Here is a 19,138-nt window from a genome sequence, read left to right as displayed (position 1 = left end):
CACCTTCACCCAGCATGTTGCTGCATCGCTGGAGTTGGTGCACTTTTGAGAGTTGTTGGGTGTAAACTCAGGGAGGAGTGTGATCCCAGACCCGCTCGCCTGGTACGGTGTCATGAGAGAACTTTCACTGTGACTCCAAGCGATACAAAGAAAACTGCCTTGACTTCCTGTCCATCAGCAGGGGGAACTGTCATCGAGGTGAGGCTAATTAACCACTGCCCCACTCTGACCTCACGTGCTCCTTCTTTGAGTTCAGGCCCCCTTTTCTTTTTTCCAATTTTGCAAAAATATCTAAAGCGCACTTTTATCAATCTCAGAGCAATCTGAACGAAATGGCTCACGCACCATTGTCGAGGCCTCAGCTACCAACTCGCTGAAACTGTTTGGATGGTGAGAGTCCCAAACCGCAGTCTGACGTCACCGTGAGTCCCTGCGGCCAAAAGAGCATGGAGATTATTACAGTAGATTTATGGTTATTGCCTAAAATAAACACTGGCATAGAAAATTCACAAAAACTTCTTTATAAAAGAACTCCTCTTTTCAGAGTCACCACACTTGTTTTCTGAGTCGCCGCCGCCTTAAAATATCATCTTGGTCATTTTTTTTTCAAGTTTTTCAGAAAACACAAAAAACTGGAGACAAAACACAAGGAGTTGTTTTAGGCAACTACAAAAAAATGATCAAAAAATGGCTGGCAATTATTTTAAGAAGGTGCTGATATGCAATGAAGGCTCTGAGCAAAGTTTGGCCACCAGGTGCCACAATGTCACACAAAGCTGCAGAATGAAGAACTCCATTGTCTGGACCGCAAGCTTGACTCGGCCTGTTTCTGACCTCACTGATGGGTCCTGAGCAGGCGGTGTGTTTGCTGGCCAGTGTGTTGAGACGCTCAGGAGGGGGAATGAACAGCCTCAATGAAGGGCCTGTCTGGCCTGTGATGGAGCAGACCACCGTTCCTCAGCTGCCAACTGCTCCTCATGCGATTCATTTCATATTTCCTCCTTTGTCCCAACTGCACGTCCTCTCATCGAAGGAACCCCACGCCATGAATGGACGGACTGAGCACGAGCAGCTGCAGCTGCTGAGGGACGCGTCCAGGCAGGACTCTCAGGGGTTTCCCACCTCGACGGCAGGTGTTGCTGTTCCTCTCTCCCTCAAACCTCATCATCAAATTTAGCCCTCACACTGCTCGTCCTTGAACTGTCTTCCTCTTTCAGTTCAAATGATGAGTGAGACAGTCAGACCGCCGTTACTGACGCCAAACATCGTTTTGTAAATCAGAACAATGTGAAAACATGCTGAATTTTTTACTTTCTTATTCCACTTTTTTTTTAAACTGAACTAATGATTCTGGTGAGTCAGAATTATCAATTAACACAAATGTCTCCTCTCAAAGTCCTTCCTACCCCGCAAGCTGCTGGCATGAAATTGTGACGTCATAAATCCTGCTGATGGGAGGTGCCACGGACAACCAGACAAAATATGGCTGTGGTGCTCAAACATCAGTCTGCAGGAGGCATCTCGGACACGGTCAGCTGACCACGGTCACGTGGTTCAGAGGTTGGCGCTCTCGTGTCCCGATGGTAAATGCTCGTCATAGTTTCATTTGAAAGAAAATGTTCACTTTTAAATGCTGATAACACAGATGAGCTACAAAAATAGAACAAGGTGCGGACGACGCGCGTTTGTGGCTTCATAAAAGGAACCGGTTCGACAAGTTCTGCTCCAGAATGAAGGCACCAAGATGAGAGGGCCGTCCTGTCTAGGGGCCCCTGGTCACACCCTCCGATGATAACATTGACAGCAACAGAGAATCTAAAACTGTCAGAAGAAATAAAATCACTCCAAATCTCTCCACTGCATGATGGGGCTTCCACCTCATGGTCCTCCTTCCTTTACTCACTGTATAAGTTGTAATTTCATGTTAAACATCTAAAATCAGGCAAAAGCAAACCAATTGTGTTGTTGTTTTTAGCAATAACGTGATACACATTCATGATCATTGATCATTTTTGGCAGCCTTACGCCTCCGTAGCTCTGAATGTCTTCAAGTCCACTCTCACGTCCAGCCAACACATAAACGCCAGCGCTACACTGATTGCGTCACACAGTTTTTGGTTCTCGCGTGTTCGTGAAGTTTGTTTTCCAAGGGAAAGGTTGGTGTGCTACGTCATCGCGGGGTGTGGTTTAAAAGCTCCACCGCCGGCCGGTGCAGCTCAGAAGAGAAGGAACAGAAGCCGGGAGAGAACGAGCATCCACGCCGCTGAGACGCCTCCGGTAAGCTCGCTAGAACCGCTCCTCACACCCAGCTTGCTGCGCGGCTGGATCATGACAACACTCGTTAGGGTATGTGTGGAACTTCCCTGTTTACTCCCGTAAATGACTGCGTTTGCCTGAGTTTCCTCCTTCACGGCGCCGTAGAGTTACCATCAGGTCAGTGGTTGTTCCACCAGTCGCGCCAGTTTGACGTTAACTCAAACCGCAGCGAGTTGGTCCCAGTCTGGTCTGGTGGGGGACCAGACTGGGACTCCAGTTCAGCGACTGCACAACATTGTTGCGCACAGATTTGCGGAAGCAACCACACTGACAGGAACTCAGCATAAGAAGAATGAGAGCATGGAACAACAACAACAACAACAACAACAACAGTGATTCAGAAGCCTAAGCAACGTTTTAGTGATGAATCGGTGAACAAGTCAAAGGCAGATGACCTCTTGGTGTTACAGTCCCTGCCTCCACTCTAAAAATAGCAACATTGGCTATAGGTTGTTTACTGCATCCTGGTGCTTTCACTGTTAAACGCCTTTAAAAAGTCAGCTGCTCCACTGAAGCCTGTGTAAACAGGTTACCATAGGAGCCGGTGGGGGCCTGGGAGGGACCAGACTGGAGGGTTTTTCCAGACAAACACCAGCAGTTACATCATGTGGCTGCAGTGACTAAATCAGAAACTGTGGAGCAGGCAGGTGGTTGCCAAAGCTCACAGGAAGTGGGACAAAGTTTCTGAGTGGCGTATCTTATCTGGTCTGGCCAACCCCCAGCAGCTGCCCCCAGAGGCTGCAGCACGCTGACAATGACAGATGATGGTGGATAACTGGGAAGCCGTTAAGATTAGCATCTGTGGACAGCAGGCCTCTCCTCTCTGAGCGTCCAGCCCATAAAGAGCTTCAGAGGCGCAACCAAAACTATTCATGAGATGTGTGTCTCCTTAGTGACGAGATATGAGGAGAGACGTAAATTAATTTAACCTTCTTGCGCTGCCTGGGGTCAAATTTGAGTCCTTTCAATTTTAATAATTCAATAAGGTATAGTGTCTTGTAAGTGAGGTCTTGACCCCAAATTCAAGGAAGTAATATAAAAATGATTGTGGTAAATTGGAAAAAGGTTCACTAAAAGAGTTCAACACAGGATTTGGAGATACTAGAAACTTTACTACTTAGAAACATCAAACCAGACTGAGTCCTTTTTGACCGCAAGAAGACAACAAATGTTGTCGATTTGACTTTTAGCTCAACTTCACGTATTTATGAATAGTATCATAGAGTATGAACACATCTGTAGTACAGAACACATCTGTAGTACAGAACACATCTGTAGTACAGAACACATTGCACACTCGCTCATCAAGTCACATTTGTCATTATTGACACATCTTTATGCAGCTGATTCTATGATTGTGTTCCTGGCCCGACAGTGAAATAAGCACCTTATACCACAGCCAGTCATGATTATTGCTCATACATGTACAAGCTAGTGTTGCCATCCATGTCCTGTTCCAATGCTGATAGTAGTTCAAATGTGAACGGTACCTGTGTGTGTGTGTGTGTGTGTGTGTGTGTGTGTGTGTGTGTGTGAACATTGAGACGTCTGACTGGGAGGAGCAGCTCAGTGTGAAGTTGGTTTGATGATGAAAGTCTAAATGCCAAACAGGAGGCCACAAACCAGTGGGGACGTCTCACCCCAAAATTATTATCATGTTCAGATTCAGGGGTTCGTTTATTCAAACGCTCATTGGTGATGCTACTGAACTGGGGGGGGGGGGGTCTGAGTGAGGGTTGATGGCACGTCACGCATGCACACATACGTATCTGATGTACACCGTTTGTGTGGACTTGTCTACTGTGTGGCCTCCGCAGTCTGTCCTCTGTGCTGAAGTGGATCTCTTTATTCACAGGGAGGAAACCCTTCAGGAGGACCAGGAAGCTCTCCCCCTCCGAGGATCTGCCCGAGCAGCTGGGTGGATCCGTGGTGCAGACTAGAAGCTGCAATTTAACCCACTTGTATTCGTCTCCTCTACTAGATCCAACTGACTCTATATTTAACGGTCTGTCTTAAAAGGAAAGAATTTCCAAACTGGTTTTAGAAAAACTACTTGGAGCAGTTTAACATCGGCCCCTGAGGTCCAGGACGAAGACTTGTTCTTAAATATTGTGAGACGCTATAGTGCTGTTAGACTACAGTGGAAGAGGCACCTCCCGTGGTGGTGACCAGACCTGAAACCTGACAGCTGCTGAGCTCCTCACATGCGGTCAGGTCATGCTGTACCTGAAGAAGTACTTCACGGAGGGCCTCATCCAGCTGGCCATCCTGCTGAGCCTGTGTGGTGTGAGAGTGGACGTGGGCCTGGAGCCGTACTTGCCCCCCTCTTGGCATGAGATGATCCTGGGTCCAACTTCAGCTCTGACTCAGACACAATTCCACAACCTCCGCAACCGCTTAGAGGACGGCCAGGGCCTGCACCCAAAGAGTGTAGACCTGGATGGGTTCTTCACTACTCGAAGACTGCTGGGCTGGGTGCGCTCTCTGGACAGACTACAGGTAGGCCCGCTGGAGAGCAGGTACACCTGAGGAGAAACGGCCATCAAATTTTGAGATGTTTCACGACTTTCTTCCAGGTTCCTCATGCAGAGCTGGAGACATGGTTGGTCCAGCGGGAGCCGGAGTCTCTGTCGGGGGCCCATCCAGAACAGCCCTCCATACTGTCCAGAGTTCCTTTGGTGGTACATCGAGAGCCAGCTGGCCCACCTGTGGAGCCCACAGGTAGAGCTGAGGAAGAGGAGGAGCAGCCAGATGATAGAGAGGTTCAGTTGGTTTATTCATTCATGTCTTAGAATGTTTGCCAGAATTTGTGTGCACGCATTTGCTTTCCAGAAAGAGTTAGATGAAAATAAAAAGCCCCCATTTTATACCTGGCATTAAAACTAGTGTCCCCTTTACATCCTCATCCTCCCCTACATCATGGTGGCGAACCCGCCAACCAGTTCATCCCCATCACTGTTCATGAACAATCACGTGTGAGGGACAACGGCCAAAGGCGAACAGTTGATCAGGGGAAAGAATCCCTCGGTATGGGCCCTGGTGCAGCCCCCCATGCAGCCACGCTATGCTACAGGTGCTACCTGGTCCCAGCCTTAATTAACCGATTGCAAACCGCTAACTAAAGCATCATTACTAGCCTACAGAAGTCGTTTTAATTACCAGGAAATGTGCATTTTTCTACCCAAAGAAAACCTGCTCAGAGTTCTCAAGACAAAAAGCTCTGTGTCAGCATGGAAACCATAAAGCCAGGTTTTGATGCAATTTTTTAAACCTTCTGATGATAGTGAACATTCCAGTGGTCATTTTGGATGCACCAGTGAGGGAGGGGGAAGCAGGAGGGGACTGCTGTTACAGTGCGTGACTGCGCTCCAGGTCAGGCTAACCCACTGGCAAGAGCGTGTCTTTATTCAGAAGATCATTGCGGGTTCAAGGGTTGTCGTGGTTACGTTTGGTCAGATCGGTTATCAGCGGTGACCCTTGTCAATATCACAACAAGTCTATCAGACGGAGGCCAGTGTGACAGGTTTTATTGCTAGAATGTGAAGCTAGCTCATTCAGACGGTCGCGTGTCAAGGCTGGTGGCGAGCAAGTGATGGAGAGATGAGAAGAGATAACCGGATGTGGCGATAAGTTCTACAAGAGTTTGACTACACACGAAGCTCTGCCAAAGGTCGTGTTTGCTGAAAGATTAACAAAAATATTAGGAGTTAGGATCACCAACAGATCGTGTGTGTGTGTGTGTGTGTGTGCGCGCGCGATGGTTTTTGGAGCTCTGTCGTAACACTAACAGTTCACTATCACTTGAAATATGTGGGGGAAAATATACCCTTCATGATCAATTAGAGCTAAAATACCATAGAAGAAATGAGTTATAACTCCGTGTTCAGGCAAAGAATTCTGTTGGTGTTTTTGGGTTGAACGTCATGTGAGATAATGAGTCATAAATAGATGAGTCACCAGGAAACCTCACCGCGCCACAGATGACCTCAGCAGGCAAATGAAGAGTATAAATGGTACAGTTGAAATGGTAGAAACACCCGGGTGACTACACCCTTTGAGTAAACACGCACACACGAGACAGGAGTCAGTCTCTTATTGTGCTCACAGCTCAGTAACCTGGCAACTGCTGCTTACCTGGACATGTGGGATACGCTGATATTTTGAAATATAAATAAAATATTAAAGCTGCAAGCAGCGTTGTGAGGGCCTGAGCCCCCGCGCGGCCTATGGCCGCGTCCTTGACACTGGCCCGAATCCAACGGTGTAATCGGCAAATCCCTGGGCCTTGTAGTTTAGGAGATACGAGCCTCAGTGTTCTGCACAGTGTGACTGCAGAGCTGAGAGCCGGCCCTTTAAGAGCCCCTCCCCACTGCTCTGTCTTTGATCTGTGCTAGAGTGGAGAGCAGAGCTGAGAGCTGGCCCTTTAAGAACCCCTCCCCCACTGCTCTGTCTTTGATCTGTGCTAGAGTGAGAGCAGAGCTGAGAGCTGGCCCTTTAAGAACCCCTCCCCACTGCTCTGTCTTTGATCTGTGCTAGAGTGAGAGCAGAGCTGAGAGCTGGCCCTTTAAGAACCCCTCCCCCACTGCTCTGTCTCTGATCTGTGCTAGAGTGAGAGCAGAGCTGAGAGCTGGCCCTTTAAGAACCCCTCCCCACTGCTCTGTCTTTGATCTGTGCTAGAGTGAGAGCAGAGCTGAGAGCTGGCCCTTTAAGAACCCCTCCCCCACTGCTCTGTCTTTGATCTGTGCTAGAGTGAGAGCAGAGCTGAGAGCTGGCCCTTTAAGAACCCCTCCCCACTGCTCTGTCTTTGATCTGTGCTAGAGAGAGAGCAGATCTGAGAGCTGGCCCTTTAAGAACCCCTCCCCACTGCTCTGTCTTTGATCTGTGCTAGAGAGAGAGCAGATCTGAGAGCTGGCCCTTTAAGAACCCCTCCCCCACTGCTCTGTCTTTGATCTGTGCTAGAGTGGAGAGAGAGGAGGATTAAGAGAAATGTAGTGTGTAAAAGCTGAATAAGTCGGCATACGTTGGTGTAAAGTAACACAAAATACCATATTTTTGTAGGGATTTTTGTCAGGAATGCAGTGGTGTGTTTTTCAAAGCTGTGGGATGGATGGTGTAGACGTGAGAAGCATTTGTTTGACAGTATGTACCCTGAGAGGACACCGTCTCCCCATAGGCTTCCATTGTAAGGTGAAACGTGTCTCCCCCACTTTGACGGCTTATAAAATCCAAACCGAGCGCGTAGTATATTAACCTTTAACAGCTTTTAATCAGCACAGTTGGGGGAGTAATGTGTGAAAGTTTGGAAGCGCTGCCATTTACGGTTTAGGAGAAGATAGATTTTGTTCGGGGAGTAAAAAAAGTCAAGATTTTGACAGTTTTGTCCAATTTGTGGACATTCTGTTGTAGATAGGTGAGGGGTCAGAGAGTAAGAATTTTTCGACTTGATGAGACGAGTCCAACGGTGTTGGTCCCATGTTTGTGAGACTTTTGTGGGAGGAGTTATAGTGCGCGAAATTAAAAAAAATTATCTTTTTTTTTGTGTGGCTCCCTAGGTGGCGCTATAGACTTTTGTGGTGTTTTTGTTTTTGATTAGTGAATGTTGAGACAGACCGAACGATTGTGCCGAATTTCAGCGAATTTCATGCATGTTCAGGGGGTCAAATTAGATTATGCGCATATAGCGCGCACTCATTGAGAGCAAGAACAGTATCATACCAGGTTTTGAATGGGTGTGTATGTGAAAACTGGCTCCGGGCCGTCTGACCCAGTTGCCTCATGGGTGTTGGGGGGGCCTGGGACACTGGTTAGTGTGTGTTTTTAGTGTTTTTAGTGCTGCTAATGTGTTGCTCTGCCGAGCAAACATAATAGGGTCTTCGCCAGAAGTACCTTCTGGCTCAGGCCCTAATAAATTCGTGGGCGGCGTGGCTCAGGGGCAGAGTGGCCGTCTAGCAACCAAAGGGTCGCTGGTTCGATCCTCGACCCCGGTGACCACGTCCAAGTGTCCTTGAGCAAGATACTGGACCCATAATTGCTCCTGATGAGTAGGTTGGTGCCTTGCATGGCAGCCTCCACCATCAGTGTGTGTGTGTGTGTGCGTGTGAACAGGTGAATGAGAGGACACTGTAAAGAGCTTAGAGTGCTGCTAAGGTAGTAAAGCGCTCTATAAAATTGAGTCCATTTACCATTTTTTACCATTTATTGGCATGTTAGTTTTCCTTGGCCGTGTAAACCACTTTATCTGAACTTTGTAAATGTTGTCGGTGCAACCACCAGCCAATCAAGACAGGAATGACATGCCACGCTAATGCTTGCTGGAGGCCGGAGGACGTGGACACTGACTGGGGGTCCGATCGTATTGGACAGATCGGCAGAGAAGCTTGTTCGAGTTTACATGGGACCCATTTGGTGCGGCACGCCACTATGGTGGATTTGTGTACATGTAAATGTCTCTGTATAGAGGGTGAAGCTGAAAAATTAAATTCAGCTAATAAATGTACTCCATTTTATTTACTTCAATAAGTGACATACTGACAAGTGAGAAAACAAACTGCTGAAGTGCACACACCACAAGAGGACACACACTGACACACAAGCAGGCAGCGCTCAGAAACAGACTGTACAACATATAAATAGGCCACACGCTGGCCTGCATGCCCAGTCAGGACCACGCAGACTGGACCAGAGTCACGTGCAGCAGTGCAGCACGGCTCCGATGTCACGGAGAGCACCGCTGGTAAAGGCTGCTGGATGTTGGAATCAAATATTCCGTCTTCATGAAGAAAGAATCACATGAAACCTGACACCTGCCGCCGTCGGTGTGACTCCTAACTCTTTGGTCTTTACGACATGTTGCTCAGTGTTTACCTGAGCAATCAGGAGGGAACTAAGGCCGATGGGTCATATTATATTTACTGTATCTGAGCCAGTGAATTTGGGCAGTGTGGACACCGAGCATCCATATTAAGGAATGTACAATCACATCTTTTCAAGGTAGGAGGACCACAGGCCGTCTGGTCCTCTAAGCCTCTTGCTCTGCTGTCACTAGACACAAAAAGTATGAAAAGACTTTATTCTCTGTTTAACTTTAATATGCTACATCGAGTGGGATGTTTCCTTGATAATTGATAAATATATAAAAAAACATGCAGCTTTTCCTATGTGATCATTCAGGAAACAGAATAATCTCACGATTTGGGCTGTTTTGAAACCAATCAAGTACTTTGACTGAGCAACTTTGTTCTCTCTGAAATTGTAATTTCAATTAAACTGAATTTCTGCTGCTATTCTTTGCGATTTTTCAGTCTTTATGGTTAAAAAAAACAACAAAAAAACCCATCCTGATATTTGCTAATCAATATGGCAGCTTCCTCGGCCGGACATGCACACACATACAAGGAATCTGATCCTGTTCTTTCCTCTGCTCTCGAAGCGATTACACAAACGGACATCCAGGCAAAACGAGAACAAGAAGGGCAACTGATGAAAGCAGGGAAGAGAGATAAACGTCACCCGTGGAGCCTCCGTGTGTCATGAGGAGCTGCTGCCCAAGCTCAGTGTCAATTTACAGCTGGCTGAAATGTATCTATTTACATGCCAGAGACACACACACACACACACACACACACACTCTTCGTCAATCTGAAAGTGACTGTATGTTTTCCGTGTTTTTGAATTCTCCTCGTGTATTAAATGCCACATGTACTCACATCCATTCCCACAAACACACATAAAACACTTTTTTGGCTAAGCCGTGTCCTTGTGACGGAGCGGCTTGTTTTGAAACCTAACCTCTTGTCCATTGCGTCCTGACACACATTCACTCTCTTCAGTTTTGCAATCCCTCCTGTTTACTGCATCAACACACGCACACACACACACACACACAAGTAGAAAGAGGAAGATAAACAAACGCACCCGAGCAGCTAACTGGTGGCACGACATGAATGTCGGGGTCATCAGAAGACAAGTCTTCACACTACATAACATTCTGTCCTGAGCTGTGATGAGACTCTAAACTCTTTTGTTGTAAAAACTTGCATGTTTAGTGGTGCTGGGAGTGACCAGAACTCTGGGTGGGACAGGATCCTCTCTTCCAAAAATGGATGTTCCCGGGAAAACAAACGGTCCAGGTTGGTTCTGTCATTCCTTTAACAATCGGCCCCTTTTCCCCCTTTGCTAATCTTTGGTAAGACTACTAAACTGGACCGGAAAACTTTTATGCTCAACATCTGTCAAAATAAATGATTTGGATATGGAGTTGTTGAGTTGTTTATTTGTTTTTCGCTGTAAGTGAGCAGTGGTGGTGTGTTGTTGGGATACTTGGAGATGGGAATCATTGAGCGCACGTAAAATGAAGAGAAGGAAAAGACCATGGGTGGAAGAATGAGCCGGGGTGTCGTTGCTCACGTCTTTATTGTTAAGCATTTCTGAGATGTTTCCTCTCCTCCTGGACCGTGAGATTTGAGTGAATTGTGCTGGAAAACCTGTCCCACTTCAACAACCTTCACACCAAGCATAGCCTGGGCTAAATGGATGAAATCACACCATCATGGGGAGGATACTGGAAGTGTGTGATGAGGGAGTGTAACACGATAATTGTTATGCTGCACTAAACATCGATCTGACTTCATCTCATAGTATTTTAACTATTTGGTGGGCTGCATTCATGTTTCTCTGCCCATGTTCGGGGGGGTTCCTTTAATTCATCACTCGTCCGTATGATCAAGACGTCAACAAGACTAGTTTCTTGCCGGTGCAGCAGTTGGGCCTCGCTCCTGGCTGGCTGTGGTTGCTAGCCTGCTATGTTTGCCTCCATCCTCTGTTCATGGGACAGTCAGAACTCACAATATCCTCGCCAACAGCCCCAGGCAGGACCACCAAGCTTGTACCCGCGTCGCCAAACCATCCGGAAATCTACTGCTCGCTCGGAAAGGGGGCTTTCCGTTGCGTCTATACAGTGAAGACAGGGATACGTGCACAGGCTGGGCTCCTATTTATTTAAAGCCACATACGTGTCCTGGCTGGCCAGCTGCTGAGGGGCTCCGGGTTTGTCTGTAAGCCCCCAGACGGGTCAAGGGAAGGTTAGAGTTATTCTAAAGCTGCCTGTCTGTCTCTGGGTAAAAACTGTACAAACTGTATATACAACATGGTAATACAGGACAGTGCAGTGGTTTTCTAGTAACTGAAGGGTCGTTGAGGGTCTCCTCTTTAGCAAGCTTGTTCTTGCATTATTTGGCTCCTTGCATGACACCCTCCCCCATCAGTGTGTGTGTGTGTGTGTGTGTGTGAATGAGGACGCATTGTGAGGTGTTTTGAGTGATACTAAGGTAGAGAAGTTTTATTTATATACAGTATATGTATGTACATACGTGTGTATCGTCCATTTACTACAACAGTGCGCTTGGGCACTTGTTGCTGCTTCACCTGCTGTGTTGTGGGTTGCTGCTCTTTAGACACGTCCTATCATATTGTGATTGATTTGGGTTGTTGCTCTCCCTGTTGTTTGTTGCTTGATAATTCTTTTCTTCCAGTGTGTATGAATGTGTGGAAACATGATGCTTAGCTTAGCACACGTTTGTATAGAAATTGAAGTGTGAAAGTGTTAAAAAAAACAACAACCTCTAACTAAAGTCTAAAATTCATAAAAATCCGTCCTCAATACTGTGAGTTTTCCAGCTGACAGACAAACCAATGCTGGTGATCACATGACCTCCTTGGCTTTCCTCCTGAACCGTGACGCTGTTCTGCCACCACTACATGAAAACACCTCGTGGTGGCAGATCAAACCTTAGTTCACCCCCTGTGTGAAAACACACTCAACTTCCTTGATGAGTGTGTTGTTCCGGTGTCGGGGCGGGTTTAGACCCTGTCACACGTGAACTCTTCTGACTCAATAATTCTGAACTTTTGTCTGTACTACCAGGAGGGAGCGTATCGTGAGCTGAATCACAGCTCTGCTCTGGATGAGAGAGAGCAGCAGGAGCAGGAAGACCTGGCCAGGTGGGCAGGTAGAGGAGGAGGAGCCTACCATGGTGCCAACGGCAGAGAGCAGACTCAGAGTGAACTGGACCAGGTAGGACTGCCAACATTCAGTTCTAACTGTACAATGCTGTCTCACGTGTTCTACCCTCTCAAGACAATGCTAGATCAGCGTCAGATTAATATTACAAAACTGGGAGGGCGTTAGAAGGTGTTTGAAGGATTGTTATGTGGTTCTAATAACGTTTTCGATGTCAGACACTTTCTGGTATGTGTGTGCTCGTTGGTGTATGTGGAGAGGCAATCTTTCTTTTGCACCTTTGGCCGTGTCTGTACCTGTTTTGTTTGGTCATTTTTATTAAACTGAATTTTTTCTGTCATCCTTCCTGCTTCACTCATTTCTCATGTGACCTGACAACAGCTCAGTGGCAGGCCGGCGCCAACGTAGTCTGTCAGCTTACGGGATCTTATCTGCCCCAAGCTTGGGTTATTTCCGAAAAATGAAAAAATAGGAAAGTGAAAAATATTGTTATAGCATATCAGAGTCATCAGCAGAAGCTGCCAGACAGGCTTTAGTGAAAACTGAGGTGCATCTGCTGTGCTTGGAATCAGAGCTGGACGCTTCATCTTTAAACGCTGTCCTGCTGCCAGCGTGACAGAGTACAGCATCATGGATGACCCACTGCAGCAGCTGTAGCTCAGAGTGCATGTTACACCCAGGGAAAACTGGCTAACATGTAACATGCATGTGTTTTTCTATTTCCTTGTGTTTTCAGACCTCCTCTTCACTCGAGGAGTGCTTGAGGCTGTTGGAGGAGAACTTTCCCTTCACTGAAGAACAGGTACTGCCCCGGACGTCCATTCTGTCTAGTCCTCCATCTTCAGCTGGCACTTCAACCTGCTTTCTTAACCTGTAGGCATGTCATGTTGGTGACAGAAGGGGAGGCCTCGAGCAGCAGCAGCCCCCAGGCAGGGAGCCTTTGCTGCCCCCCGTTATCCCCACTAGTATCTCCTCCATGGACCTGGAGCTCCACTGGCAGGACCTGTTGGCTGTGATGGAGCCTGAGGTGACTTGGAGAGTGAAAGATGGTGGCATTTAAATGTGGACACAAATAATCCTGATGAGAGGACACCAGTTTAAAAAAGATTGTTATCAATTTGTTTCCAGAACATTGATGTTGACATGGCGTCGTCATTTGACGGTGCTGCTGGGTTAGACGCTGACCCAGTGGGCCATCTGATGGAGACTCCCCTGCAGGAAGGTAAGGGATTCATGGAGGACATCTCTACTCTGAAATTACTTCTCCAAATTGAGTTGATGGTTTATTCTTGACTTTAGGAACAGCATCCTTGGGGTAAAACAAAATCCTCAACACAAATTCCTGTTTAGCGTGCCCAGGTAGCACAAAAATCTGCAGTTCCCTATCAACACGGGGGCTGCTGGCTCGGATACACTTGTTGCCTCCGGTTTGTTTGGGTGTCCGTACAAATAGAATTGGCCGTGTCCGCCGGTGTGAAGCCAGATGCGGGTTTGTGTCCGGGTCACTGCAGTGGGGTCTTCTCTGGTCGGTCATAGTGCTGAGTTGGGGGAACCTCGGTTAGAATGATCCTACTACATCCTGGTGATGATGACTCCACCTGTGACAGGAAGCAAGTGGTAGCCCAACAGAACACCACATGGTCCAGCTTAATTATTGCTTCATCACATCCACAAGATTCAGTAGAAAGTTTATTGAGTTGGACCATACTTGGTGAATTTGTATTTGCCAGGTTATTTCCCAGATTTTGTATATTTACTTGACCCCCCCCCCCCCGTTGAAGGAACATGTGGTCTGTCAAGGAGTAAAATTAAAACGTAGGAGTTGCAGTACTTATTGCAGTACTTATGAAACCTTTTAAAAACTCACAACAGCAGAACTGTGTCTTTCCTGAAGCTCCTATGAAAAGTCAAACCCAAAGTGAAATCGCCAGTCTTTTCTTAATACATGCCCTTTGTCTCGCTCCAGCTCTGGTTGGCCCTGAAAGGCATTCAGAGTTTCAGGCACCTTTGCTTCCACTCACCCCCAGTACAGACTTGGACGACCACAGCTCAGCCTCCAAAGCAAGGGACACGCTGAAGACTTCGTCACCAGGCAGTGTTCCAGACCACAGAGGGCTGCTTGCTGAGGATCCTTCAGAAGACTTTCTCTTGGGACTAAACGGGGAACATAACTCGAGTACCTTGAATCTGCTCCCAGAAGTCCTTGTAGATAACATGGAACTCTCCCCGTGTTCCCAGTTTGCCTCCTGTGCTGACACCCTTGCTAACTGTGATGCTAGCCCTCAGTCATGTCACACCACACCTTCTAACTTCATGGCATCTCTGGCGGGGAATGAAGTGACCCAAGACCTTCTGACATCTTGTCCCACTTTATTTCCTGGTGAGGAAGATGAAGATGGTCTTCTTAGCCCGCTTACTGACCTCCTGGATGATGCATCCATCCTGGATGAGATTAGACTGTTGGACCTGGTTCTGGAGGATGGGTTCAGTCAGGTGGCCAGGCTAGAGGAGGAGAACTACCTTGATGGGGAAGTAGAAACTGGCCAGCTCAGCCACAATACGGCCAGTGAGGAGGAGAGAGATGAGCAGCGGGAGCAGAGTCGACCAGAAACCCACCAGCAAGGTAACTGAGAGTAGAACTAGACTTTCCCCTCCAGTTCCCTTTGTCTCATGAGAGGTGTGAGTTCTAGTTTGTCAAACTGACCTTTGCTTGTTCCATCTTCCTAGACAGTGAGGAAGAAGCCGACTCAGACTCTGGACTCTCTCTGGACTTCAGCCACAGCCCCTCGTCTCCATGTGCTTCTGAGTCCTCCTCTTACTCTTCTTCCTCCTACTCTTCCTTAGCCTCCTCTTCCTCGAGTGTTTCACCAGTGGGAAGTCCCTTCTCTGATGATGACAAATCTGCTGAGGAGGGGGGTGTTGTTTCAGAGATGGAAGTGGAGGTGTCCATCAAGCAGGAAGAGGAGGAGATGGGGGCAGTCGGAGGAGACTTTTCTGAAGACAAACTCTTCCCTCTCAACTGTGGTGATTACAAGCTGTTTAACGGTTTTCCATGGCTGGAGCATGTTGGCCATGATCACACGTACAACCAGCCCCGGTCCTCCAGCTCCCCTCCATCCATGTGCAAGATGACTACCAAACACACCAAATCCTTTCCACGCCATGACAGTAAACCTTACAGTCGCTCTTCTCCCAGGCAGAAATCTGGAACCAAACTTTGGAGCCGGGATGAACGGCGAGCTCAAGCCCTGAAGATCCCCTTCTCCAACGAGCTGATAGTGAATCTACCAGTGGAGGAGTTCAACGAGCTGCTCAACAACTACCAACTTAGCGAGGATCAGCTCATCCTAGTCAGGGACATACGGCGCCGCGGTAAGAACAAGATAGCTGCCCAGAATTGCAGGAAGAGAAAAATGGGTGTGCTGCTAGAACTGGAGGACGATGTGTCAGAGCTGCAGCGCCGTCGCTCGCAGCTGCTCCGAGACAAAAAGGAAGCTTTGAGGAATCTTAAGGTTTTTAAGCGCCAACTCAGCATTTTGCAACAAGATGTGTTTTCCAGGCTGAGGGATACGGAGGGAAGGCCGTTGGACACGACGCAGTATTCGCTTAGCTTTGAGCCGAACGGTAGCGTTATATTGGTACCACACCAACAAGGGGCGGGGCTTCCAAGATCAAGTGAAAGAACCAGTAAGAAACACAGGAAGAAGAAGTGAGGAAGGCAACAATCCAAGAAAATGTTTAACACATTTGAACATGCTGGTAAAAGCAAAACCTGATGTGGTGGTGACTGACGGGACGCAGGAAGTGCTCATCTGGTGTAAAATACTATGATTCCCAAGACACTCCGGGACCAGGACCCTGAGCGTCCGGTGACTTGGTGGATGGGTAGAAGACAAGAAGAAAAGAGATTTCTTTTAATGAGGAGGCGACGACCACGATACGGCCGATAACCTAAAATATCCGTGAGGTTGTTCTGACCTGCTTGAGCCAAGTGAATTCAAACAGCAGAAGGTGGACGATCCGGGACCAGCATTGCAGCATGCTAGTCCAGTGCCCAGTCGGGCCTCTGTTACATCAGGCCACCTTTTTACCTAAGTTGTAAATCCCCCACAGGTCCAAGGCATCAGGCACCATCGCGGCAAAATATTCTCAAATTCTAGCAGGAGTAATTGAGCCACCTCGGCTGCGTGCTGGCTGTCTTTGAAGAGCGCCTGGAAGCTAAAGCAAACTTCAAGTGGTCCTGGAAAACTGACCATCCAGGGAAGAATGCCCCTCCTCCTGACAGGCGGCGTCACGGAAAGCTCTCTGCACAAACTTGTCCATATAAGCTATGTCAGAATATGACATCACTGGTAAATTTGAAATATTACTTGCTGCTCTTTGTCTCCTCCAAGGACGACGAGCTTTGAAGTGTCTGAGAACATGAATTCGCTGGATTGGGAGCTTGTAAGCAGGCTGCAGAATCTGACAATCTGGCATCAGTCATGGAAAATCTCCCTGAGGTGGATGTTGAGGAAACAAAAAAATGCTATGTATTGAGGGAAGAGAGGTCATGTCGACAAAATTCAACTTCCAACATTGACAGACGAAATAACCAGTGGTGAAGCGAGACGGGAGGGACAGAGTTACCATGACCTCAACTTGCTGACGAGATCATGGCTGCCACCATTTGGAGCCAAGGATCCTTGACGGAGAAATGAGATGAACTGGAAACATGCGGGAGGCTTACCTGCCCCCAGATATCCCTGACACTTGGACAGGAAGCCCCTCCTCCTCCTGAACACCTTGGTGATTTGTTCATCTGGCCAGGTCAGGTTTCCTCCAATGAACTTTGACCCCCCTCCCAACACCTCCGGTGCTGCCAGTCCAACAGCGTTTGTGTGTGTGTGTGAGGCTTCTGACACGCCTGAAAGCCTTTTAGCTGTAAAAGTGTGCCTTTGGTTGCGTGCACTGATTAGGGTTGCACTTTATTGGACAGTTTTGATTTTGCTGATGCAGATATTGATGTCAGTGTTGTCTGTATAAAACAAGTTCACATGATATTTACATTTCAAAGATACTGAAAAAAGCATGGAAGCATTTTTCTAATTTTTGTATCCAAATTGCAGGTTAGATTTGGCAAATTTCTCAGGAATACGCGGAGCAGAGAATTGGTTCCCCTGCAGGTTGGTCACGAAGCCACTTCAGTTTCAGTTTGTAACGCATCATTTTTAAGACAAAGATGGCGTTGCCTCAGGAGCTTGAAGCTTTAGTTTTGTTAGACAACTCTATGTGCCTGTTCTTTAGATGTCAGTGAAAAGTTCCTACTCACAAATCGGTTCTGACACGCTGCAGGGCTGTTTCACAGACCCGAGGTAAAGCCTGACATCAGGTCGCAACTGTCAGCAGGTTTGCAAAGACTTCGAGACAGAATAGAAGATACTAGAAGAGGAAAGCGATGGATATCAAGAGTTAAATTTGTGGGATTAAATTGAAATTTGTGAGGGTGAAATGAGTCCTGCACAGAGTTCAAACACAGCTTTGCCACAAAATTTCCATGATTTTCCCACAAACTTTCAGCGCTGTTGAGGAAAATTTTCATGGCCGTACGTTCTCTAGAACATCAGTGAAAAAGAAAATGAATAAAAAAAAGAAAAGCATGTCAAAATGTACCGGAGTTTATTTACTTAAGATTAGCGAGGCGCTACATGCTTTGACACACATAAAAACACATCTCTACGTTCTCTGGTACGCAGGTGTTTCTGAAGCAGATTTTCACAACATTTTCCAGGCCTGGAAACAACCTTTCAAATACCATGGCGTTTCCAGGGTTTTCAGAACCATTGAAACGCTGCTGTGGTGTGTGAGAACTCATTTGTACGTATTATACTTCATGAATGTGTCTGTCGTGGCCACTAGAATCCTGTCTGCCTGTTTGATGACGACGATGTGCACTTTTTTACTGTGGAAAACCAGCATGATGTAACGCTCTCATTGGTCAGATTTTTACACTTTGTGGATACTCAAGGTGCTTGCTGGTATTCAAGGACTTGGGACTCTGCCTTTTTTAATATTAAAAAAATAAATATATTTCTTGTCTATTTTTATACGTGTGTCCTTGCTGGTTAGGGTTGGATTACTTTCAAAGACTGAATTCTAAAACATTTGTGATGAATACACTGAACCAGTGGAACGTTCACTGGATTCTCCACACGTGAAAAGTTGAACACGATCATCAACAGACGAGCAAATGCTTCTCTCCGGGGTTCCTGGGCGTGTGGGGCTGAGGTTCCCGGGTGCCCCCCCAGGGGCCTGCCAGCTTGATGCCCTCATGAGTTATGGTGTAACCAAAGCGGCACCTTGCTCATCAGCCTCTAGACTGGTGTGCACTCGTGGTGCCCCTCAGATCGCGTCTGTACACACAACAGAGCCCAGTGGCAGCAGGACCGCGCGCTGACTCTAGAAATCAAGATTACTGGACCAATAGTGATTCACACCATGAATCCATCGACCAGAAATATTCACAAGAGAAAGCTTTTCAAACTAACAGACGTAGAAGAAAAAGTTGTATGGACTACGATGAGCATGACTGCCCACTGTCACTGCATCTCAACTTTGCTTTAGAACCGTCTTCCAAACGAAGTGGTGATTCAGGACAAACGTCATCATTCTGAACTGGTAAGAAGTCACAAAACTGATCTGAGGGAAACGTCATTGACGCCACACAAGAAAGAAGACAGCTTTTGTGTCAAGTCCAACGTATGAATGTCAATCCAACGTTGGCGGCCTGATCCTGAACCCTCCCACAGCTCTGCCAGTCACAGC

At 47.3% G+C, this 19,138-nt stretch overlaps 1 protein-coding gene across 1 annotated transcript; it reads left to right on the top strand.

Annotated features, from left to right (window-relative positions):
- Positions 1-2,116: 2,116 nt before the first annotated feature.
- nfe2l1a (nfe2 like bZIP transcription factor 1a) lies at positions 2,117-18,399 on the top strand. Its single transcript, XM_086186043.1, has 9 exons — positions 2,117-2,277; positions 4,172-4,815; positions 4,893-5,078; positions 12,239-12,388; positions 13,071-13,136; positions 13,212-13,361; positions 13,463-13,556; positions 14,301-14,957; positions 15,062-18,399. The coding sequence occupies exons 2-9, from the start codon at positions 4,534-4,536 to the stop codon at positions 16,045-16,047; spliced, it is 2,571 nt and encodes an 856-aa protein (XP_086042169.1). The 5' UTR covers positions 2,117-2,277; positions 4,172-4,533; the 3' UTR covers positions 16,048-18,399.
- The last annotated feature ends 739 nt before the right edge of the window (positions 18,400-19,138 follow it).

The sequence above is a fragment of the Aulostomus chinensis genome, chromosome 18, assembly GCF_037954235.1.
Source record: "Aulostomus chinensis isolate RoL2024-O1b breed Wild chromosome 18, RoL_Achi_v1.0, whole genome shotgun sequence".
In the NCBI taxonomy this organism is placed as follows: domain Eukaryota; kingdom Metazoa; phylum Chordata; class Actinopteri; order Syngnathiformes; family Aulostomidae; genus Aulostomus; species Aulostomus chinensis.
Note: the sequence above shows the minus strand (reverse complement) of the source record. Positions and strands in the feature narration are given on the sequence as shown.

Bases quoted from the DNA above. Each gene is read 5' to 3' on its own strand.
- nfe2l1a (XM_086186043.1), top strand. From the start codon at position 4,534: ATGCTGTACCTGAAGAAGTACTTCACGGAGGGCCTCATCCAGCTGGCC. The intron at 4,816-4,892 runs GTAGGCCCGCTG...ACTTTCTTCCAG, and splicing joins GCTCTCTGGACAGACTACAG to GTTCCTCATGCAGAGCTGGA. The intron at 14,958-15,061 runs GTAACTGAGAGT...CCATCTTCCTAG, and splicing joins ACCAGAAACCCACCAGCAAG to ACAGTGAGGAAGAAGCCGAC.